Source organism: Mesoplodon densirostris, chromosome 12 (genome assembly GCF_025265405.1).
Source record: "Mesoplodon densirostris isolate mMesDen1 chromosome 12, mMesDen1 primary haplotype, whole genome shotgun sequence".
Classification (NCBI taxonomy): domain Eukaryota; kingdom Metazoa; phylum Chordata; class Mammalia; order Artiodactyla; family Ziphiidae; genus Mesoplodon; species Mesoplodon densirostris.
In genome coordinates, this window is record NC_082672.1 from 57,560,219 (window position 1) to 57,584,596 (window position 24,378).

The 24,378-nt window shown below is 42.3% G+C and overlaps 1 protein-coding gene across 3 annotated transcripts in view; it reads right to left on the minus strand.

The window, feature by feature from the left end:
• Positions 1 to 23,962, minus strand: part of GRIK2 (glutamate ionotropic receptor kainate type subunit 2) — a 649,287-nt gene extending 625,325 nt beyond the window's left edge. Inside the window, exons 1-2 of one of the 3 annotated variants that reach the window (XM_060114614.1) lie at positions 23,872 to 23,962; positions 15,181 to 15,587 (exon numbers count right to left, since the gene is read on the minus strand). In XM_060114614.1, coding sequence (XP_059970597.1) covers positions 15,181 to 15,295 — 115 coding nt within the window. In that variant the 5' untranslated portion in view covers positions 15,296 to 15,587; positions 23,872 to 23,962. Of the gene's footprint in view, positions 1 to 11,684; positions 11,764 to 15,180; positions 15,588 to 20,736; positions 20,887 to 23,871 lie in introns of those variants that run through there. The other 2 variants (XM_060114613.1, XM_060114617.1) reach the window with 2 other exon arrangements.
• Positions 23,963 to 24,378: the final 416 nt, after the last annotated feature.

Consider the following 24,378-nt stretch of genomic DNA (forward strand, 5'->3'; position numbering starts at 1 on the left):
TTTTACTTTCAACTTCTTAGTGTCCTAGAGCCCAATACAGTGTCTGGCATAAGGTAAGCAGTTAAACATTTGTTAAATGAACGAACAAATAACACACTGGATTATTGGTTGCTTGTACAAACAGACTTAAATACTAAGGTATATATTACAAAGAAGCAACATATTAGAAGGTATATATTAAAGCACAAACTCTAGATATTAGAGAAAAATCATCTCCAAGTATATATACATTTTGATAAGTTATATCAAACTAAAAGTGAATTTCAATATGGTGGATTCTTCAATTCTATCAAGGTATTGAAATAAAATATTGAAACAGAGCCTACAGTATGGAACTGAAAAATATACATCTTAGGGCTTCCCTGGTGGTGCAGTGGTTGAGAATCTGCCTGCTAATGCAGGGGACACGGGTTCAAGCCCTTGTCTGGGAGGATCCCACATGCCGCGGAGCAACTAGGCCCGTGAGCCACAACTACTGAGCCTGCGCGTCTGGAGCCTGTGCTCTGCAACAAGAGAGGCCGCGATAGTGAGAGGCCCGCGCACAGCGATGAAGAGTGGCCCCCACTTGCCACAACTAGAGAAAGCCCTCGCACAGAAACGAAGACCCAACACAGCAAAAATAAAAATAATTAATAAACTCCTACCCCCAACATCTAAAAAAAAAATATATATATATGTATATATATATATATATATATATACACATCTTACTGCCTATCAGGAAAAAAACAGTATCATTAGGAACCTCTATATAATGTATTTTATAATAACCATATTTTGGGGAAATTTTCATATTTACTGAAATTTTAGTTATGTCTTGCTTTACAATTATTGTATTATGTCAATCGATAATCAAAGAACTGGATCAGATACCAATGCTGAATAAATATCTGTTGAATTTAAATGGAAATTTAAATCAAAAATGGAAGCAAAATTGAAAGAGTTGATAGGAGGCTTTTGGCATCCTCCCTACAACCACAGTATAAAGCATTACTTTATTTTCTGGTAAACAAATTTAGTTTTATCTCCCTTTCTTGAAGAATAGCAACAAAAAAGAGAGAGGGAGAGAGATTACTTATACTAAATACGGCTTTTGCTTATTAATACGTAGTGATCTTTTTATATTCATTTAGTTCCCTTATAACATACACAGTACAGGAGAAAAATAAACAAATTTGAGCATTAAAATTCTCTCCACAGTTCACTTAGAAAAATATGCTACTTTGAAATCTTAGCTAAGAGTCTATCCCTGTTTATATTAAAAATGCTGATGTAGTCTGGCCACCTGCTAGGCAATAAAAGATGTATAAAATTCAAAGAACTTTGAGCAATTCACTTCCATTACCACTGCCTTGTGGCTGTCAAGTTTAGTAAAGTCAGAGACTCCAACCTAAAGCCAATAAATGAGTAACCTTGAATAAATGTAAATGTGTTAATAATATTATCTACTGTGTACATTTTTTCATATCCAACGCATATATATAAAGTTATCCTAAACAAATGGGAAGGTTAAAGGCATAATAATTCTAACTTATAACTGGATGAATATACAGGATTAAAACCTACTGTGAGTCTATCTCTGTTTTGTAAATAATTTCATTTATATCATTTTTTTAGATTCCACACATAAGTAATAGCATATGATATTTATTTACAAAACAGAAATAGACACAGACATAGGAAACAAACTTATGGTTACCAAAGAGGAATCAGGGGAGGTATAAATTGAAGTTTAGGTTTAACAAATACACACTAATATATATAAAAATAGATAAACAACAAGGACCTAGTGTATAGCACAGGGAACAATATTCAATATCTTATAATAACCTATAATAGAAAATAATCTGAAAAAGAATAGATACATATACAAATGTATAACTGAATCACTTTGCTGTACACCTGAAACTAACACAACATTGTAAATCAATTATACTTAAATAAAAAAATTCAGATAAAAATAAAAAAAAAAACTTACTGTGAAATTCATGCCATAAAAAAGGATTTTTCATAATATGTCTTCCAGAGAACTGCACAGCACCGGATACAATTTTTTGAAAGTACATATTTCCATGCTGTCAATCATTAAATCCCCTTTGAACTATTTTAATTAAAATAACTAACAATATTTAAACACATATTAGTAAACATAGTTGAGTTCCAATAAGAAAAATTCTGAGGAATAGTAAAGTTAACTCAATGAGCTTCTTCATTATTTATCTTAAAATTATCATTAGCATGTAATTATGATGATTTCAATACTTTAGAACCTCTAACCAATCTATAATTGTGCCACTGTTAACGGTACCATCAATAAGGTGTCTCCTATACATAATTTTGTATAAAGTCTCCCAGATGGCAAGTTAAATTATAGGAATATACTTAATTAACTGGTGTTTTACCTATTGGCAATAAATATGGAAAACTCTTAGTTACCAATAATTTGGACAGATAAAGATATTATCAGTTTTAGTACTAAAGCAGCATATATAATTATTGACAATGTCCACCTGAAACAAATATATGAGCATTCTGGCTTCATTCCAAAAGTAGTGTCCAGATTTCAACTCTTGGCACCATGACCTAACAATGACTCAGATAGTATTGTCACAGCAATGGGCTGGGGGAGGGGTGGACACGGTTTAGTCCAGGGGTTTCTAATGAACACCTAGGCTGGACTCTATTTTCAGCCCAGATTCTGGGCCATTTACATGTATTCATGGCAACTGAGTTGGGGTCTTCTTAACTAGAGCAGATGTCTGCTGGAATTTTTTTTTTTTGATAAATTTTGGGAAAATAACATTTTAAGATGATCTTTTAGGGGCGACTCTAGTAGGAGGCTGAGAGGGAAAGGTCCCACAAGTATTCATCATCTTCGACATTATTTGTAAAACAACACCTGCTTAAGATTCCCTTGGGCGGTGGGGTTGGTTATATGAGTGTAAATATTCTAAATGCTTAGGTTGTAAAGGATCAGTCAGCCCATCAGTGGTATGCTGAGAGCCCAACACTGTGTGTGTTCTGAGAGGGATGATAAAATATCCAAGCCACAACCCTTATCTACAAAATTTACTCATTGTTTTACACAGCCTAGTCATGATTATCAATTGCCAGTCCAGAAAGCTGATGCACCCGCCCAGAGGAATTATAATTTTAGGGTCAAAAACTCCTTAGGATTAACTAGCTCAGTGATTGATTTTCAACCTGCCTGGGAGTTTTGTTTCTTTTAAGTGCATTTCTTAAGAGTTTTCTAAAAAAGTGAAGGCACTACAACTATGCAGTTGTGGAACTACGCAGTTGTAAAAAATGAAACATTTTAAACCACAGAATCTCCAGGTTTGGGAATCAGGAATTTAAATTATGTAAAGCTCTTTCCATTCTGATGTAAAACAAGGTTTGGGAACCATGGATCTGATCAAACTTGCTTGAATTTATTCTACAGAATCCCTATCTAAAACAGACGTTTTGGAGGAGACAAAACAATCTAGATTTTTAAAAGGATAGTTGATGTATGGAACAGTAAAAGGAAGAGAAATGCATCTTAGAGAACAAGCTGACGGTGAGTCATTGAAACATCACCCCCAGTCCCCAGGAAGGTTTCTTGAGGGATCAACCCAGAATCCTCAGGGAAAGATGACAGAATGGAATACTGCCCTGTCCTTCAACCACTGGAAGCAGGAACTCAACTGCAACTTCACATAGTCCAACATCAGTTCTGCTATGATGCAGAACTGCTTCCAGAAACCCCAAACCAGACTTAAGACAGGGGAGTATTTTTCAACCTGCATTTAGGCCATTCATCCTTTGGATTATCATAAAAATCTGAGACTGCCTCTCCTTCATCCAACTGCTGAAAGTTAGAAATGAGCGCTCCAAAACTTCATTATCCTCAACATCCAGGAAATTTTCCTAATAAACTTCATATTCCAAAGTTTTTAAAACTTTAAAAAATGTTTCCAAATATAAAAATGTATTATAAGTTGAATACACTTTTCAAATGGTCTCCTGGATGCTCTAATGTGGCACCACGGGTGTGGAGTTGAGGGGGTTCCTCATCTCTCTCTACTCACCTCTATGCTGCTTCCCCAACACTGGGTTAGAGCTTATAAAAAAAAGAGCCAAAAGTAATTCAGAGGGGCCTTAAGCAAGAATGATGAGGTGAGTGCTGTATGGGTGACACCAGAGTCTGTCGAGCCTTAAAGAGTAAGTCCCAGAAAGACTGCCTAGGACAGCTCCTTGATGAAGATGCCAACATCACCAGAGAAAAGTCCCCCTTTTCTATCCCAAACAACTGTAGTAAATCTGAGTGTTTGTGAAACTTTCCCAAATCAATACAGTCACTTGTGTACCTACAAAACTTGAATAATAGCTAAAAGTTCATAACAGGCAGATGGATGAAGAATTAAGTATATATAAAATCAGGCACAGCTTTTCAGAAAATGTTTTTAAACATAAATTAGAAAGACTACGCCATTGTGAAAAAGTGAAAAATCTTAAACCACCAGACTTAGCATTATTTCTTTGCTTATTATTTTGGCTTTTAGTTGTGATACGTTTCTTACTTATATTGTGGATATTTGATAATGCCAATTAAATTCCTGATATACAGAGAAGGAAACTATGGACTTGCTCTTCTGTCAAGCTACCAACTCAGAAGAAAGTCTGTTCTATTAGTCAATAATCCTTTTCAACATGTTCATAATCACTTCAGGTGCAATCCAAGGAAGTCTATTCATGAACAGTTTAGAAAAGACAGACTATTGAAAATGTTTACGCACATTTTAAGAAGTTGAGTGAAATATACACAAGTGATAACAAATTTGACCTTGCTCTACACATACACAGTAAATGAACAACTACACCTTCAATCCCCAAAGTCCTTTTCTACCAATAAGCCCAGAGTTCTATGCATTTTCCTATTAATTCCAACATTATCCTTGGAAGTTAGATAACAAGTAATACCCATTATACAGAAATAGACATCAAGACCTAATGAGATTTAATTATTTTTCCTAATTTACAGCCACTAGATGACAAAGTCAAGAGTAAAATTCCTAGCTCATACAGGTCTGGGGCCCTGCGTTCATGCAGAATTAGAAAATATCACTACAATGAATTCATTCTACTAAAATTGCTTTTAAGTTTATCTTAAATTCTGATTTGAAATAATTTTATTATATATTATATTAAATGATACAATTATTATATATATACATACATATATATGTGTGTGTGTGTATATATATATATATATATATATATATATATATATATATATATATATAGTTTCAGGTAATGGAACTCTCTTGGAATTAGACAAAAAACGTTGAGAATGCCTTACAGGCAATATACTATATCCCTCAAGGAAGCTAAGGGTACTTTTAAATAGTCTTCCAATGCATTCTCCTTTAGATAAACTGAAAACTTTTCCTTGCTTAATCATTTGATCTGGCCATGTGTTAAAAAGATAGTCCTTTATTTCATTTAAGAATTTCACTTAAGAAGTATCCGTGATTCCATATTACTTAGTGGTAAAAAGAAATGAACCATTAAGTCATGGAGGAACACAGAAAAACCTTAAATACCTATTACTAAGCTAAAGAAGCCGACTTATAAAGACTATACACTGTATGATTCCACCTACATAACATTCTGAAAAAGGCAAAACTGTGGAGAGAGTGGAAGGATCTGTGGTTGTGGGGTGGCGGGGAGATAAGGAGAAGGAGGTAGAGCACAAAGGATTTTTAGGACAGTGAAACTCCGTATGATACTCCGTATGGTAGATACATGCCATCATCCATTTGCAAAACCCACGGAATGCACACCCAGAGTGGATCCCAGTGTAAACTATGGACTTGGAGTGATACTGACGTGTCAATGTAGGTTTACCAATTGTAACAAATATACCACTTGATAGTCGGGGAGGCTGCTGTCTGTTTAGGTGCAGGAGTATATGGGAAGTCTCTATACCTTCTGCTCAAATTTTGCTGTGAATCTAAAACTTCTCTAAAAAAAAGAAAGTGTTTTTTGGGCTTCCCTGGCGGCGCAGCGGTTGAGAATCTGCCTGCTAATGCAGGGGACACGGGTTCGAGCTCTGGCCTGGGAGGATCCCACATGCCACGGAGCAACTAGGCCCGTGAGCCACGGCTGCTGAGCCTGTGCATCTGGAGGCTGTGCTCCGCAGCAAGAGAGGCCGCAATAGTGAGAGGCCCGCGCACAGCGATGAAGAGTGGCCCCCACTTGCCACAACTAGAGAAAGCCCTCGCACAGAAATGAAGACCCAACACAGCCCTAAATAAATAAATAATTTTTTTTAAAAAAAAGTGTTTTTAAAAATCTGAAAAAAAGAAGCATCTGTGATTCCAGACCAAGAACTTCTTAAAGGTTTCAATGATCAAGGACAAGGGTGTGTCCTTTGCTTCCATTTCAATAACACAGAGAAAAGAGATCCACTTATTCTTCATCAAATGTAAGCAGCAGACTGAGAAACCACTTGACTGCTTGTTGCAGCCCAAGTCAAGCCGACCCTTTCACTTTCAACTGCTTTCTCGGGGGTGACAAACAGGAGAAGAAACCCTATAACCTAAATAGTAAAGCTCTGAAAAAGCAAGGCCTTAACTATCCTCTGATAGGGCCAGTCCATTCCCTATCCCAAAGCTCACCTTCTTAACTTCTGCCTAAATTCCTTTTCTTGTTCTGAGTCTTCTGCCAATGATATATTTCCCTGTCTTCTTCCCTATCACACTTTTTTTTTTTTTTTTTTTACAGGTCCTAGCCGGAGTCTAATCTCGCCTATAAAAATGCAAACCCACAATAATCTCCTTTAAACAACAATGTATATATTTTCTGCACCACTCAATTTGTACTTTAATATGTATATGTCTTTTCTCTTTAATTGGACTACAAACTCCTTGAGGTCAGAATCTGGGTCTTAGAACTGTATTTGCCTGGCACACAATATGTATTCAATTACTATTTACTGAATAGATGGATGTGGTCAAAGTTTTGGACACAGGGAGAAGAATACTCTGGCAGGCATGGGAGAGGGAGAGGGAGATGGAAGGAGCTACAGACAAAGGAGACAAAGAAAAGGGATAACCTATGCAATAATGTTCTATGAAAGAAAAGGTGGAAGAAACAAAGGAGGCAAATGTCTAGGGGAAGCTACCAGAACCACTGACTCTTCCTATAATTGATGCAAAGCACAGAGAATCAGAGGCTACCCTGGAAAAATAGCATAATTCACTGAAAAACATCACTCGACCAGCAGTCAGGATATTCATGTTTTGGTCTAAAACCTGACACTAACTAGCTGTGACCAGAAAAAGATATTTAACTGCTCTTGGCAACTCATATCTAAACCTAGGATACTAGACTTGATCTCTAAAGGCCCCTTTGGCTCACATATTACATGATTCATTAGTTTTCCTTCATCTTGAAAGAGTTTTCATTTCATTTCTTCTGGGCAAGGAGGGGCCTGAATGCACTAAAAGGTATAATAAACAATACGGAGGCTTTCGCTGGTAGAAAGATGAGCAGGATTAAAAAGACAACATAAAATAAACCAAATGCCTATGATGATACTGAAGCAGAACACGTCTTTGATATTTGCGTTGCTTATTTGATCATTTTAGCTGAGCAATATTCCCATTGTGATAGGTCAAGGACTCAGAGTGAGGCAGAGCTGGAGACAGAAGTGGGAATTAGAGGCAACACATTTCAAACACTTGCTTTCCTTCAATGATGGAAAAGCACCTTGTTGATTTAAAAGGGTGTGAAAAGCATTTAAAGATCCTTTTGATTGGGAGGAGATATGTCAATGTAAGAATATCATTGACATCTGATTTCAAATCATCACATATGCTCAAAGACTTGGACTAATACAAGCAAAAAGACCAATTTACAACGCATTGAAATGTCTGGCAGTAAAGCTAGAAAAGACTGTGTATCAAACAGCATTTGGCGTCCCTCTTTTTTCAACCTTCCCTTCACATCAGTGCTAATCACTCAGCACTCCCTTAGTACCTGGAATTCTCTTTTATATCTGAGCATCTCTATCACAGACAGAATCGATTGATCTAATAAATTTATCCTAACTTTACAGTCTAGGGACTATGTGCTCTCCCTTTCAGAATATACTTGTCTTAAAACAAGGCTCCGGAAGAGGGCAAGTGCTAAACCAAAAAGAAAGACTGATAGAATTACATGTATCCGTGGGAAAAACATCTGAAAGCCACAATGTCCCCAGACCCTTTCAGATCTTTACACATACTCTGCTGTCCAGTGACCTGTCTCTATTAAAAGAATGTTTAGTTTTTAAATAAGGAAACGAAGGATTCAAGTCAATCAATAGGAAAATGCTATATTTGAATGCTGTGGTAAATGAAGAAGAGCCTCAAAGCCCAAATATAAAAATAAAATGGAAAATAAAAAATTTTGCAGAAAGATCTTAAGGGTCTTCTCTAACCTCCCATTCAGTTTTACCATATTAGTTTTATCTGATAAGCTAACTGTCATTTTGAAAATACAACAGTATAAAATGTTTGGCCCTAATGGTGTGAGGCAAGAGACAAATAAGCCTACTTGTTCAGGGATCAATGAGGAGTGGGGACGTGGGGTGGGCAGGAGGGTGAAAACTGGTGGCTAGGCTACCTCCTAACCAGCTGAATGCTTTCGGTTTGGTCAACTTGGAATTTTTTTAAACAATTTTTTAAATTATGTACAATCAAAACTGGGGAGATTTTTATATAAAAACTTGGGTTTGGGGTTTTTTTAGAATAATCAAAGGAACAGACAACTTTGAGAGGACAATTTCACAAGGCAAGAAGCAGTTGGAAGGAACAATCCCATAAGAGACTGAAGCTTGACTTTCACCATGTGAAAATGAGAGCATTAAATGTGTTCTCAATGTGAAGCAAAGAATTGCCCTTTTTCCAGGGGCAGAAGGAACCTGAACGCACTAAAGTATGGTAACCTGAATGGATACGTTTCATTAAAGAAAAACAAGGGCAGGATTAAAAAGACAGCATAAAACCTAAGTCAGATACCTATGACTCTATTGAAACTGTAGAAGAACATTTTTTGAAATTATTTTTGTGGTTTCTCTAGTACAGATAAGCATTGCTTATAAGAAAAAATTGCCAAAAACAAAACTTTTAAAGAAAAGTCAAATTTGTTCTTTTCAGTTACTGAAAAGAAAGGATTTGTCATCAACACTTACCCTCAATACCCTGGATCCTCTCAAAGAATTTTACATGTCTTTTGTTTTTGAAATAAGAAACGTATGTAATTCCATTTATGAAATGAGCTCTTAAAAATATTTCCTTATTGAAACTTGGTCCTCAACCTAAGTTCACAGTATATGGTGAAGGTCTAAAGAAAGCTTATTTAACCTATATTAAATCTTGATAATGCATTAACGAGTCTTTTAAAGGGATAATTTTAATTCCCCAATCTTCAACCATAAAGACTATATAGTGCTAATCTGCCTTGCCCTTTCGATTAAACTTGTTAAGGGTGTTCTATTTAGTCAGCACCCGGAAAGGGCCATTAAAATTCTTGCTCGGTAAGAGTTGTGTTCAATGCTCTGTTGTTTTAAATTCCATTAAATCCAAATGGTCTTTATCGCCACATGACCACCGTGACTTCAATCAGGCAATTTAATTATCTTACAAAATTGTCAGCAGAAGCAGCAAAGAAAAACAGAAAGCCCTATCACGTTATCAGATTGAAATCTTCCTCTTCAGTGTTTAATCTAGACCAATCAATAATGATGATGTGCACCTACTTCCTTCTCTTTCAGGGGATTTTGACCTTACCTTTCATGCTAAGATTTGGGTTTAAGATTCATTTGAAGCACTTCTAGTACCTTGATAACTGGATTACAAATTGAAAGTCCACAGAAGATAAAGCTTCACCACCCAAATGCAAAACAATCAACAATTCCATTTCAATACTTTAGACCATCCTACCGAGGAAAACTTAGGATCTCCTGCAAACCCCAGGTATTATGGATGCAGTAGATTAAAGCCTTAAGGCTATTACAGTTGAAAGACAGTGAACTACTTTCTACTCTGATGTGTAAAAATGGACATCAACAACTTCCAGGGAATCAATGGAATTGGAGCTACAATAACCGAGTAAAATCCTAAGAACAGAAAGAGAAAATAAATCCCTCTCACTTGAATTTCTACTACAAAAGAGCAAGACATTTATCAGAAATTTTGATAATTAAAAGAAAATCAAAGATTACGTCATCATTATCATAGGCAACCCTTTATTTAATGGTGAATAGACTTGAAAAGGCTCTGATAACCAATGATACATCCTGTGTTTGGTCTATGTTATGTTCCTCCTTTTGTGGGAGCAATTCACATTAACTTTCCTGTGCTGAGTAAATGTTGAAACAGTGTCATTTGAGAATTCAGGACTGAACACACTGCAGTGATCACTTGAATTAAGCTAAAAAGCAAAAGGTGTCTATCTGAAGAAATGTCTACTGACATATAAACCCTTGTTCACTTCTTAAAGACAACCTCACAAAGCCAGAAAACATGTTGAGTCCCATGTGTCTTGGTGGAGAAGAGGTGCTATTTCTAGAGGAGGAAAAGATCATTTTTAAGTCATTTTCTGAAACGAGTGTGCCTCCGTTGATGGATCACATCAGTTATTCTTTGAAGCTTTAAGAATAAGTGCGAACTTACGTGAAGAAAACAGATCAGATTCTTTTTCTTTTTTTTTTTTTTTTTAGCGTGGCCCTTGTGTTGGCGATTCTTGGAAAGATTTCCCTCCCCTGCTTTCCAGAGCTCAACTGAGCAGGTGTTCCGGCTTTATCTGTTTCAGACAGTAGCCGCTATTACTCCCCCATCCCCACCTCCCAAGAGCCAGTTTTCCAGCTTCCAGCTGTAAAGCCACTCCCCCCTCCCGCCCACCTCACCTCCTAAAGGAAGAAAAACCTCTTCCAAAGATCTTGTAGAGAGCGGCGGCTTCTAAGCCCAGCCAATTCATTCACACTCCTCGATATTGTAGCACATCTGCTACTAATGATTCTATCTGGGAGCACATGGGATAGCCAACAAATAGGGGGTTTTCCATAGGAACACTTTCCGTTCCCTCTCACTCTGTGGGTTTTATAATCTGGGCTGGCCCTGAGCTGGTGGCCTTCACCTTTGGCTTGTGCGCAGGGAGGTGGCTAAGCGCTGTGCCATGGAGCCAGCGCACAGTGCCAAGGAGGTCCGAGCGCGTCTGGGGGTACACCTCGCCTGGGAAGCCTTTTAAAAAAGCCGTCCTACTGGAACGCCGAAAAGAAAAGCTAAGTCGAAACACCTGAAGGCAATGAGTGGCCTACCACAATCTCAGCTCCTCTGAAAGGACTGTCTTGGAGAAGCTGCCCACGAGTTTGGGAGAAAGTTTGTGTTCCTGTCTTCTCTTGGCATTCTAACTGCCATTTCAGATAAGGAATTTGGAAAATCCGATCTCGAAGATCGTAAACAAGTGGTGGCTTGGGAAGTGATTCCTTAAAGAAGATGCCAAAGCCGCCCAACCCCCAAACTCCGAGACGGACTGCTAGCCCTGCGTGGAGCCCCGCCCGGAGCTGGCTTCTAGCCCTTCCCACGCTTTCCCAGGAGCAGAGGTCGAGCGAGAAGAGAAGGGTGGCTAAAGTAACAAAAGAAAAGTTCAAGTACCTCGGAGCCACTGTGGTGCTGGGAGACCTTGGAATTGGGACTCGCGCCTTCGCCCGTCCAGCCGCTAGCAGGGCCGGGCCGCAGCTGAGGGGAAACAAAGGTGCCTCATTTACATTGCGCGGCGCCGCGGGCTGCCGGGCGGGAGTTCACGCGAGAAGCCCCGCGGGGGGCGTCGCAGCCTCCGTGCCTGAACACGCCCACCCCAGGACTTCTGACCTGACCTGGAGCGGGGAAACTGACCCTCTAAGTGTCCAAGATCCACCGTGTCCCCCGACAACGCGACCGCTGGGTGGTCGCCCTGGAGAAGCCAAGCTGGGCCAAGCCAAGATCAAAGGCGGGGAAGCTGCCACGACCCGCTCACGGCGCGGCGCCGCCCGCCCGCGGGCGAGGAGCTGACCCTTGGCTGACCCTCAGGTCTCTTCCCCATCTCCCGAGGCTGCCTGGAAGCTTCGGGAAAGCTCCCTGGGGTCGGCGCTCGGGGGACTTTCTCTAGAAGGTGTTTACAAAGCGGCCTCGGAGTACCAGGCCCTGGTGGGCAGCCCCGAGGCCAGGCGGGGTGGGAGGGGGCGCCAGGATACAGGCGCTCGCGGATGCGGCTGCAGGAAGTTTTCCTGGGGACCAGAGAGGAGTCATTGTGCCAGAGTGTTGGACTTGCTTCGCTAGAGTGCATTTGTCCGCGCGCGCGCGCGTGCGTGCGTGCGTGTGTGTGTGTGTGTGTGTGTGTGTGAGAGAGAGAGAGAGAGAGAGAGAGAGAGAGAGAGAGAGAGAGAGATTGAGCACTCGGAAGATGGGCGGGGGTGGAGAGGGACTCGGCAAGTGTCAGCACCCTAGGCTGCTCTCCGATCCACACTCGTTGGTAGGAGGACGCAGACTCAAGTCACAGCACTAGCGGGAGCGGGGGGAAGGCCGGCAGAGAGCCCTTGAAGGTGGTTTGCCACCACCTACGGGAAGAGGGCTTGGGGATGGGGCGGCCGCGGCGCGGGGCCCCGCGGTTGCCATAGCGCCGCCGCAGAGGCGCCAGGCGGTTGGCAAAGGCCAGCCACACCGGAGTCGGTGGGGAAGGGGCTGGATGCCACCTCCTCAGTAGAGGCGGCGGGTCTCACCCGCACCCCAGGGGCAGCTGCTTCACCAGCGATTCCAACCCCTTCCCGTCCAAGGCACTGGGCCAGGGATGAGGCTCTGGTTCGCCTTTTCAGCTGAAGTTGAAAATAACCTTTCTCAAGAGTGGCTCATACGCGCACAACCTATCTCCACCCCACTCAAAACATGTTTTTCCCAGAAGAAAATAAAACTCCTGCCATTGCATCAAAACATCCCCAACAGGTAAATGTTCCAAAGATTATCACGTATACAGTCCTTCACCACAGCTCAGGTCAGAAATCAGAGAAAATGATCTCCACGTGGAAGATGTTCGAAGTTAATGGAGAAAATAACAAGTTATCTAGAAACTGGGCTGTTGGTTTAAGGTAACAAGGCACAGGTGGGAACGTGTCTGCCTACCCCCCCCATTTCTTACAGACATTCTTAGTAAGCACTGGTCTAGGAAAATGTATTTTTGTGTGTGTGTCAGCTCTTTTGGAAAGCTGCTACACACTGCTACAGTCGCCAAGATTTTCAATATGAAGATATGAAATGATCAGCGAATGTAACAATCTAATGATTCAGCACATATTATGCTGCAAGACCAGAGCAGCAATAATTAAATCTTTAGAGTATTGGTGGCAGTCTTCGGGCTCCCAGACTTCTTTATTTTCCCCACCCAGTCCTCAAACGCATTAAGACACACTCATTCACAAACACACTTCAGAAGACACCTCAGTATTCCAAATAAGTAGGTTGTACTACTCAAAATATTGGGCAAAACTACCAAACTGTAGCACTTACCATGCTTGAAGCAGAACAGCTGAACACACACACACATTTCCAGAAATACAGGGACCGGTTTAATCTCATCCAAAGAAACAAGCATTCCTGTGGACGCTTGTTGCTAAGAGCAACGTGCTTAAGTACCATCTAAAGGCATGAAGAAAGCAGGAAAACTACTACAGCAGGAATCCAGTTATAACTCATTGTCTTTTCTTGTCATTACCAGTCTTCTGGACTCCAAGTGTGTCTATGTGTTGGTGGGGGAGGGAAGTTGGGTTCCCTTTTTCAGTATGTGAAAGCATTCCTACCCTGGTTCCACAAAGCCTGAGATAGATGGTGAATTTTATCATTATAAAAAAAGCATCTGGGAAAAAGGCAAGAGAGAAGATATTGCTGACATAATAGGAAGTACAGGCAATCACTCTTCGATTTAAATTTGACTGAGTGACTTAATGTATCTGCTTTTATCTCAAAGACATATACTCAGGATTATACGGTTTCCTGCATTCTTTGGTCTAAATCCACTCGAACTGTCAAAGGAGGCGCCCACAGTGGGAGCGTTTACCCAGCTGGCTTTCTCCTCTCTGGCTCTTATCTACTTAAGGGAACTTTCCCTGACTAGTTCTCCTACTGAAACTCCATTGGCCATCGAAAGCAGCTGAGCGTTGCCCACGCTTCATTTCCTCCAAGCAAATCTTCTGACCAGCGATTCCACCGGAGTCTCACGTTTAGATTTTCCTTCGAGCCCCAAGGAAACCTGATTCCTTAGAAAAGCAATGGGTTCCCTTCATATAGAATGGCCACCTCGGCTTTTTTTTTTTTTTATCATGCTACAAGTGAAATAAAGATGCAGACTTAGACTCCCATACACAGACTCCCTCCGCCCCAGTCACCACTGTCATCATGTATTATTAGTCCAGGACGCTCAGTGAGAAACCTGTGAGGAGGACTCACAAGTTTAAAACAAACAAAAACTCTCCCTCACAATGCTATTTCTCTCAAACAGCAGCCTCGCCTTGTTAAGTAGAGCCTTCAACCTTACAGCAATATCTTTAAAAGCTCCGCGTACCCATAAGGGCACCAGGGATGGAAAAACCGGTAGAATGAACCGAAAAGGCTCTCTGATGGCAAATCAAAACGGTTAGCGCCTTTCACTTGTGGGCCTGCCCAGGTCCCAGGCGGAAGCGGACAGACGCCAACTTGCCAAAGAGTTACCAGATATTAACTCATCGGCCGGGCCACCTGAGAGGCGTGTAGCCCCAGCGCGCACGTTCTTGGGGAAGGAGCAGCGGGCCAAGCCGGGAGGCTCCCGGGGAGAAAGGAGGGAGCAGCGGCGGTGGCCATACCCCCAGCGTCATTACCGTCTCTGAGACTGGCTACCATGGGGACGCAACGCAGCCACCACTACCACACACTGACACTCACTTCATCCTCCCGCGGCTAATTTTTTTTTTTTTTTTCAGTAAAGGGGTGGGGTGGGGAGAAAAGAAATTAAAAGCACAGTGGGTCCTTTCAAACCCTGGGGTCGAAATGCACCGAGCCCACCCGCCTAGAGGAGCGAACAAGTCTGTTTACATCCGGCTGCCTCTGAGCCGGATACCAGGCGATGGAGAGGGATGGGAAATCTTACCAAATCTTAATACATGCGTGGTTCCTTGAGAATATCCAATCCACAGTAAGCACAGCAGGAGTTTAATGGTGCGCCTGAAGACTGGATTACTTAGAATCGGGGAAATAATCTTCATGGTGTTTCTGTGTCCACACGCGCGGCACCCACTTCCCCGATCTAGCGTTAGGCTCCCGGTTCGGGTAGGAATGAGGATGCGTCGAGTGGTGGCCGCAGACACGATCACGGCATGGTCACAGACAGAGAAAGGAGTCTCCGCTTCCCAATCCCATTAGCAATCGCTGCATGTTCTTCACTCACTGCGCCAAGAAGCAACCTTCCACTGCAAGGGATGGTGGGACATCCATGTTAGTCGGGAAGCATCCGGGAGAAATCCAGCACGCACACCCACAATGTCCGGCCGCGCGAGCCTGGGGAAGCAAAGGAGGAGGAAAATCAAGAGGAAGCCCAGCCTTGGAAACCGCCGAGGCGTCGGTAGCGAGCCACAGTCCCAGCACAAAAGGCGCTTTGCTCGCAAAGGTTTTGCCAGGCCCTATTCTACTGCACTGCTGCACAGCTTCTGACGTGAAGCCAAGATTAAGTGAGAAAAATTGAGATAGCTGCTTGCCTCTTAAGGCTTCCTGCCAGTGAGCCTCCCAACATCTATTATGCAACCGATCTGGTCGCCCACCTTGAGCTGCAAGGAAGAAGTCGGATTTATCTGCGTGGAAAAAAAGTGCATTTATTTCCAGTAAGAGTCTTTACTAAGGTAGTGACTGATGTATGCAAGCGGACTTCCTACATCAACTGATGAATTTTAATAAATGACAAGCTAAGACAAAGTCACTTTGCCTAGGAGTTGTAAAAAAGGAAGTGGTCTAACACGGAGGAATTTACTGCAAATGTAAACTGTTTTCAGGCTGAAAGAGGGTCTTTTTGTACTTTTAAAACTCTGCCCAGGAATTAATATAGATTGAAGTGCAATTGGAGAGGTGAAGATAGTCTTTAAAAACTTAAGTGGGACATTCCTTGATTACTACCCAGCAATAAAAACAGATTTCTGCAAGTGGCCTTTTAGGGGGGAAAATGTTGAATTAAAAGCAGAGAATCATATTTCCCACCCATTTTTACCTTATCTAAAGTAATTGTGCATATATTAAAAGACAATGATATTTGAATGGGTGCAGCAAACTCCAAAGGCTTCAATAATTTATGCCCAAATTTCTTCTCACTTTGTTTTTCTGAATATCTGTTTCTTGAAGAGGTAAAATATGGAATCATAGCTTGAGCAACATTGAGTGGCACAGTTTTGTCTAAAAATACCTTATTATTTTCTAGTGTTCTGATCAGAATATTCAGAGTCCCCAGACAGTGACTGTCTTGGCTTTCACAAGTAGCAATTTATTCAAGAAAAAAAGTACAGAAATATATTTACTTTTAACATAAAAATATATTTTATTATTGAAACAGGTAATATGCTGTCCTCCGTGCATATAGATTAAAATACCCAATCCTAATATTTTACATTAGTAAGTGAAACTAAGATGGATAGTGATAAATATATTACTATACATTAATATTTTAAAGTGATCAGGAAGCACAAAACACAAATTGCTGGACTTGTATCTTAAAATTAATCTTTTTCATAACCAACTAACAGAGCATAGGTTAACCCTTATGAAAAAATTATAAGATCATATCATATTTAAAGAATATCTAAGTTTTAAGTAAGGAGCGATATGAGTACTATTTCTTCCAGATAGCAAAATTTTTAAAATCTATTTTAAATCTATTTTTTCTTAAGATATTATAAAATGCTTATTTGAAAATAAACCTACATTTCGCAAAGGCATTAAATGGGCATTGATTTTTTTTTTAAGATGGAGGCATAACTGCAGTGTCAAAAATAAGTATCATGAATGGCTAGTTCTGCAATGTAGCAGGCAATTCAATCAAATAATTTGACTATTTGAGCACTTTAAAAGGAACACCTTGTGCTAAAACCAAGGGTATCTAGCGACTCCTTCAGTCCATGTTTAAAATACCTCTTGTAAAGCATGTACAGCCCAACATGTCCTGTCTTGTATTTGCTGTCTCATTTATTCCATTCCATTTGTTCCTTTTCTTTTTGATCCTTGCAGAGATAATAATGACTGCCAGGGCAACAATAAATATTCTTATATTTTCATCCGTCAATATAATTGATATCTACTACCTGAAAATAGCATGCTCTGTTGTGACTAATCAAAATACTGCAGTTTTGATGTCTGGTTGGCATTTAATGGAACTTGAGAAAACAAAATGTACCATAACTCCTTGTTCATGTATTCTGTTAACATAATGGCATCTGACATTACAGTTGTAGCTTTTCTACTTAAAACTAGCATTCTAAACTATTTAGCTTTTGTGGGATTATTTATTGGGTGTCTAGTTGAAAAGTGAAAGATCAAGCTTCTAATTTCATGAAGTTCTTACACAGTAAATTAAGCAGTAAAAAGTCTATCACAAATTTTTCTTACTATTAATTGGTCCCCAAAGAACCAATTTTGCACATATGCTAAATTAGGCTCATTTACATCCATCAGCTAATCCGAAAGGCTTCAACACCACAGACAGCAACTCCACCTGTCCAATTGAACTTCTGCAAGACAGGAGACGACCTTTCTTCAGTACCGCGGACAGCGCTCCAGACATCAATTTATTCTGGAGCAGTACCTTGAAAGTGGTACATTGAATGGGTAGTGTGCCATTTGAAGTGACAATGTGCATATTTCTGCTCTACAGACTCTGGGAGTTTGAATTATTGCACTGTTCACATTGTCAGAAGGACTATTTTGTCAACTGTGTTGTGTGTATATTTCAGTGTGACTTAACTGGGATTGCTTAGCATACCCAGGATGTGCGAATAGCCATCCCTTTCCAGGGCAAACTACTACAAAAGCCATTTACATTAACTGTGAGTTCCCTTATGAGCACTAAACTTCTTGTTTCTCAGTACAGAAAATTGCCTGAAAGTCCACCAAAATTCAGAATACTGAATAATGCTGTCAATGTTCAGTGGCTAAAGACATTTCTAAAATGTACAATTAGTTATTGCTTTAGAATTCTCCACCTCCAGATTTCCATCTGTTACAAGGGTTATCAGATTAATTTTCATTCTTTCTCATTAAACTTCACTCACTCCCAGGGCAAAAACAACAACAAAAACCCTAAAATTACCTCCCCAATACTAGAACAAAATGATTTGGTGGTATAGAAGATGCCTTATAGTAAAGCAATTGTGAAGTTATTACAAGTTTCTCCACAATACTGATACCATACATCATAGTTCTGGGGCAATATGAAGGATTGATAGAGTCATTATATAGTATTCACTGACCAGATTTAACTCATTTTTAAATTTGTCATTTGCTCCTTTCTCAAAGGAAAAAACAAACAAACAAACCCACTGTTTGATGTCAGACGATCGTATATATTTAGCAATAATGAGATTTACACACCTTATTCCATGGTTTCATTTGCTTTTTTTCTCATTTTAACCATATGGCAACCTTTATTTCTAGAAGCCAAAGCTCTGTAGGTTCCAAGGTCAAAGCAGAGATGACAAACTGCAAATGCACACACATATGCATGCACACACAGGAGCTGTGTCTATAAGTAAGCCTCAAAAAAAAAAAAAAAACCACATAGAAGGCTGACATGAAGAAATATCAAGCCTATGATAAATTAGCAAAGAACAAAATGCATTTCATGTTCATGCAGAGCTTGTTCCAACAACAACAACAAAAAGCCATTAGCTTCATCTTGCACTCTATTTTTATATTTACTGACACTAATGACCTCTTATTCTTGGGCACTATTACTTGAGAAGCAATTTTAGTTTTCTGTCCTCCCAGTGAAAATGAATCTTATTCTACTTAGCTGCCACCTGCTGGGGCATGTACAAATGTGTAATAATCCTTACAGCACAATGTTTCAATAGACAATGCCTAAACCTTTTGCAAGAAACAGCAAATACATATCCCAGGACAACTTGAATTTCAAAGGTTCTTCCATGTTATATCTATATTTAAGTTTTTCACATGGAATTCTTTTTAAGAATTCCACTTGACGTGTCACTGAAGTCCTGCTGTTGTGTGACATTTGAGAAACCTCATCTTATAGTAACACCTGACCTATTCTTCCACACATGTGGCCTGTTGTATTGCAGCTAAGCTAAAATAAACAGCCTGTTCATCCATGGCATTAGAGGTGCCAGAGAATAATGTCAGAGCTCATATCAGTTAAAACCACACTGTTGCGTATTTGCACTTCACCCTTCCTAACTATGAATGCTATGCTATGCAATCCCTTGTGATTCTGAACACATTTCAGCTGTTCCACCAACATTCTGCTTCACTGATGATTAATGACATTTAGAGTTTTAATTTTTCGATGTGAAAAGAAGTGTATCTTAATTAAGAAATTGAATTAGAATAGATTTACATGACCTGTAATCTTTTTTTATTTTTATTTTTTTAATTTCAGAGCTGTGCAGTCTTAAACGGGTTTGAATAGAAGAAAACAAGCAGGTAAGACTTCTAGCATCACTTATTTCTCTAACACCTTCCTCAGTGTGTTTCGTTTTGTTTGTTTAATTAATAGGTTCTTAGGGCCATTGGAAGCTAGCTGCCTTGGTGATTACAGGAATGGTTTCTATAAAAAGTTACAAGGTAATGAACTTAGACAAATCAAGATTGAAATATCAGTGCCTATCTTCCAGTAACTAAACTACAAATTAAGATTCAAATGAATCAATCATCTCGTGAAATTAAAATAATCATTAATCCATAAGGTAATTTCTGATGGCATAATACTTACAGCACGAAGATGAAGAAATGATAGAAGGTAATCTGTGCGTTACCAAAAGGATAACGGTAGTAGTAAGTTGTCTAACATCCCTTAATCCCTAAATTGGAAATCATTTTCTAAGAAGGCTCAGCTTGGTCCCCTTGTTTAGTAAAGAACTCCTTGAAGGTAAAAATATCGGAGGATGAGAGTCATTAAAAGTTCTTGACGTTTGTGATCCACCCTGGTGACACTTCTCCCCTCGCCCTAATGGGACGCCCTCCGAGTTTTTTCAGACGCTCTCAACACTGGCACCGGACAAAATGAATGTCTGTACTTTCTCAGCACGGAACTAGGGAGCATGGTTAATGGAAGAATGGGAAGATGGAAGGAAAGCTGGGGAGTTTGTCAGACCCGCAGGCAGACACACAGCTTCTTGCCATCTGCCTCTCTTAGCCTCGCGTGAGTCCCAGTAGCTGAGGCCACTTCCTGACCCGTCCACTTGTTAAATTATTTTTTGGGAAGAACGCGAGCGCCTGCAGGGGAATTGGCTGAAGCGAGCGGGACAAAGCCGCTCGCACGGACTCGGTCCAGCGGGTGCCCCGAGCGCACCGGCTCCGCCGCGCCGCTTTTCGCCTTCTTCCTCGCCAGGCGGAAAATGCCCCTCGCCCACTCCGGGTCCCTCCTGTCCTCGTGGGAACAGACACCTCAGGAGGCTGCCCGGAGCGGAGCCCACCCGAGGGGAGCCCTTACCTTTCGCAGGGGGTGAGATGGGCGGAGAGGGGGAGGGGTGGTCCTCGGGGAGGAGCAGCCGGAGGAGGTCGAGCTGGAAGTCTCCGGCTCCCTAACGGAGCAGCGCAGCCGCGGGCGCCGAGCGCGACGGCGGCAGCTAAGACGGAGACCGTGGAGCAGCAGCGGCGGCGGCGGCGGCGGCGGCGGCTGCGGCGGCGGCGGAGACAGACACGCCTCCTGGTGGGGGTTCCTCGCCTCTTGCTTTAAAGGCGCCGCGCTCTTTTCCCCGCGGTCCCGGCGCGCTCTGGGCCGCCGCGGCCACCAGGGCGCAGCGCTCTCCCCTGGACCGCAGGAGAGAAAGTGCGACAATTCTGGGCGCCCACACAGACTTCCACGTTATGAACTCCCCGGCCTGGACTTCGTCCCCAGCGTACAGCCCTGCCTACTCTGAGATGGGGCGACTGGGAATGTGATGCTAGGTTAGGGAGTGATGCAAATCGCCAAGGAATTTGCTTGGCCCTGGGTGGTTGGCAACACGTATAAGTAGCCCGAGCGCGTTTGGTTCTGGGTGGTGGCTTTCATGCCTCTCCGAAACCATGGCAACGAAACTTCTCAGCTGCCAGGATTTGAGGAGCAGCTGGTAGTCTCCAAAGTGGCCCTCTTAGTCCAACTACTGCCATTTCCCTTTGAATTCCACGGGAAAGAACTTGACCTGCGCCTCTCCCCCACCTCTACCTCAAGTGCACCCTACCAATGCGCTTCCCCCTTGCTGCCTGTACCCCCTGAGACGTCTGGAGTCACGTTGCCCCTCTCCCTGCCTTCGTTTCTAAAAACAGAAAGGGACACTCCCGAGTGTAGGGGGCTGGGGGCGGGAGGGTCGGCGGACAGTCTCTGTGCCGGTCTGGCGCCTTAATGGCCGACGCCTCCTTTCCTCCCAGCTCCCTGACCTCCCAAATGAATTGCAGAAAGGAGTTGGGTTTGAGATCTGGTGGGCACCGAACCGGTTGGTCTCGGACTCAAAGGTTGGAGAAAGAAGCCTGGGAAGCATTCCAGGTCTGGCTCTATAGTCTAGAAGACTTCTTAAATAGGCCCGAGTTGGGGAAGGGCGCCTAAGTCCCCTAGTCTTCCGGCAACCCGGCTTCCAGGGAGGGGCCGCCGGCGGCGAGCACACCCGGCTCCCCGTGCTTCTCAGTAGAAACGATTAGCTTCTGCAAACAATCCCCGATCTCCGCTCCTCTGGGTCGGAAAAGTCAACATCTATTCAATACCGTTGCTATTTTATCCTCGGCCCTACACTATTATCTAGAGCAGAGACTTTGCAAGTTGCTCCCAGAGGAAGTTGGCGAGCAGCGATTCGCTGGGAGGTTTAAGTGAGGCTGAGCGGGAACAGGCCGGGCGCGCTCGGCCGGGGAACAGTTTTCCACCGGGCTGTGTAAGGAAGGGGCCAGGTGAGATCCCGTGGCTCTCCTGAGTGCTCGAGCTGCCCTCACCCCTGGGGACACTGTAGTTTCTAATTCCCAAGGCCAGGGAAGTAGAGAGACTCTGCGTCCCCAGGGACTGGTCGTCTGGGCTGGAGACAAGCGTTTGTCCTTTGGTTGCTTCTTCCCTGCAGGCCTGGTAGAGTAAAGCGCCGGCCGCAGTATTGCCGCCCTCCACTCCCTGGGGCTAGCGCCTGACTCAGCCCAGCCCTAAAACTTGCAGAAACTCAGTCCTGACAAACCCTCCCCGGCTCTCAAGCAAAAGCACCAGTCTACCCTCTGGATCACCACCTCCTGGCTCTCAAGCTCCCTACAAGCCTATTGCACCAGACCAGGTAGGGGAGACTTGGGTCGTAAAGAGGATAAGGAGAGATGAGTTAGTGGCAGTGTAGAGTCCGTTAGTTATTTAAAGATCCTTGGGGTGGCAGGGAGGCTCCCGTAATTAAGTCAACAGCGGCCTTATTGTACAGAGTAAATAAATAGTCAATGACTCCATTGTACCTCATGGAGCGGGCAGCCCAGACGCGTGACCGGCTCTGGGCGCCTGGGATCCAGCTGCTGTGACCTGCAGCCTAATGGGCCCTCCAGGCACAGCCAAGTTTGGGCCAGGCCCAGAAAAATACCCCATTCAATCCCATGCCCCCATAGGAGTAATGAAGACAACTTGTCTACTGGCCAAAGACACTCTCCTTGTCGTCATCCAACTGGCCTCCCCACTTCCAGGGAGGGAGGAGCAAAACACTGGACACAGAGTAGATTCCAGTGCAAATCCCTGGGTGAAGGCATCCAGCTTTGTTTTGGTGTGACTCTGAGAGTGTGTCTCATTTGACTTTGTGATCAGCATAGGGTCTGGCATGTAGTAGGTGCTGAATGAAAGAATGAAGGGATTACTGGCTTGATCTTCCACCTTCCACCCTGTTGTCCCCAAGACCACATTGTATCTGGGGAAGCAGAGGGTTCAGACAACTTCCTCGAAGTGCTATGTGTGTGTTCTTAGAACCTAGTCATAAACTTCTTTTCCAACCTAGTCATGAATTTCTTTTCCAGAGCAAACAGGACACACTTACAAAGAGAGAAATAACAGGCGCTAGCAAGAGCGTGAGGTGCAGGAGGAGAGAGCTGGGAGGAAGGTGGAACAAATCAAAATTATGCACGTTGTTGACAAATTCATTTTCTAAATAAAATGTTATCTGGACCCTAATGAGAAAAGCAGACTAACAAGGGAGCTTTAGTCTATACACACCCATTTAAACCTTCAAAAAAAAATTCTCCAACACTGTAAGATCTTTTCCATGAATCAGATCCCAAGTCTCTTTGGAGGAGGCAGTGAATCTTTTTCTTCTCCATTCCCAGTCATCCTTAAGACCTGACCTCCCATCTTTGAGAAGGTCACTGAGTCCCTCTTCTAGAATCCTACGCAGGAACCACCTCTCCATCTTCCCTCTCAGAGTGCTCTTAGAACATTACCATGTCTGGGATTCTGACTCCTAAGGACCCAGCAGGGACCAGTGTGAATTCCCAAGCTTACTTCCTTCCAGGTTGTGTTTCTTACTGTTGGTGTGGTTTGTTTGAATTACCTGTACTCCTTCAATTGAAAAATAATATTGTGGATAACCTAGGACAATGCCTTCATTTTATAAGCGATATAAACCAAAGTGAGAAAAGAGGAGTGACTTACTCAGGTTGTGGCAGAACTGAGACTGCATTCTAGCCGTGCAGAGCAACATCAGCCTGTATCCCGCCATCCACTTTCAAAACTTAGAATCATATGAAGTTAGGACTATAAGTAACTTCAAGGACTTCTCCATTTCAGGGTCACAGATCTTTCTGTGAGGGGGAAAAAAAAAAAAGTACACATGTGCACACAGCCTGAAAATTTTGCATACAACAATAGGAGATGCATGCAGCACCTGAAGCTCATTGTGGGCTGATGAGTCCCTCAACCCCAGGCTAAGAACCACCAACCTAGTCCAACAACATCATTTTACAGATGATGAAATCTAAACAAACAAACTTACTCACAGTCCCATTGTGGGTTAAGGACAGTTCCAGGACTGGATACCTGGTGTCCAGACTAAAAGTTCCAAGGGGAACAGTGGGAAGGTTTTGGATTTGGAGATGTACATAGCAATCTGGAGATAAAAAGTGATACAGGATGACCTGGAAGACCCCAGGCTTCTTGTAA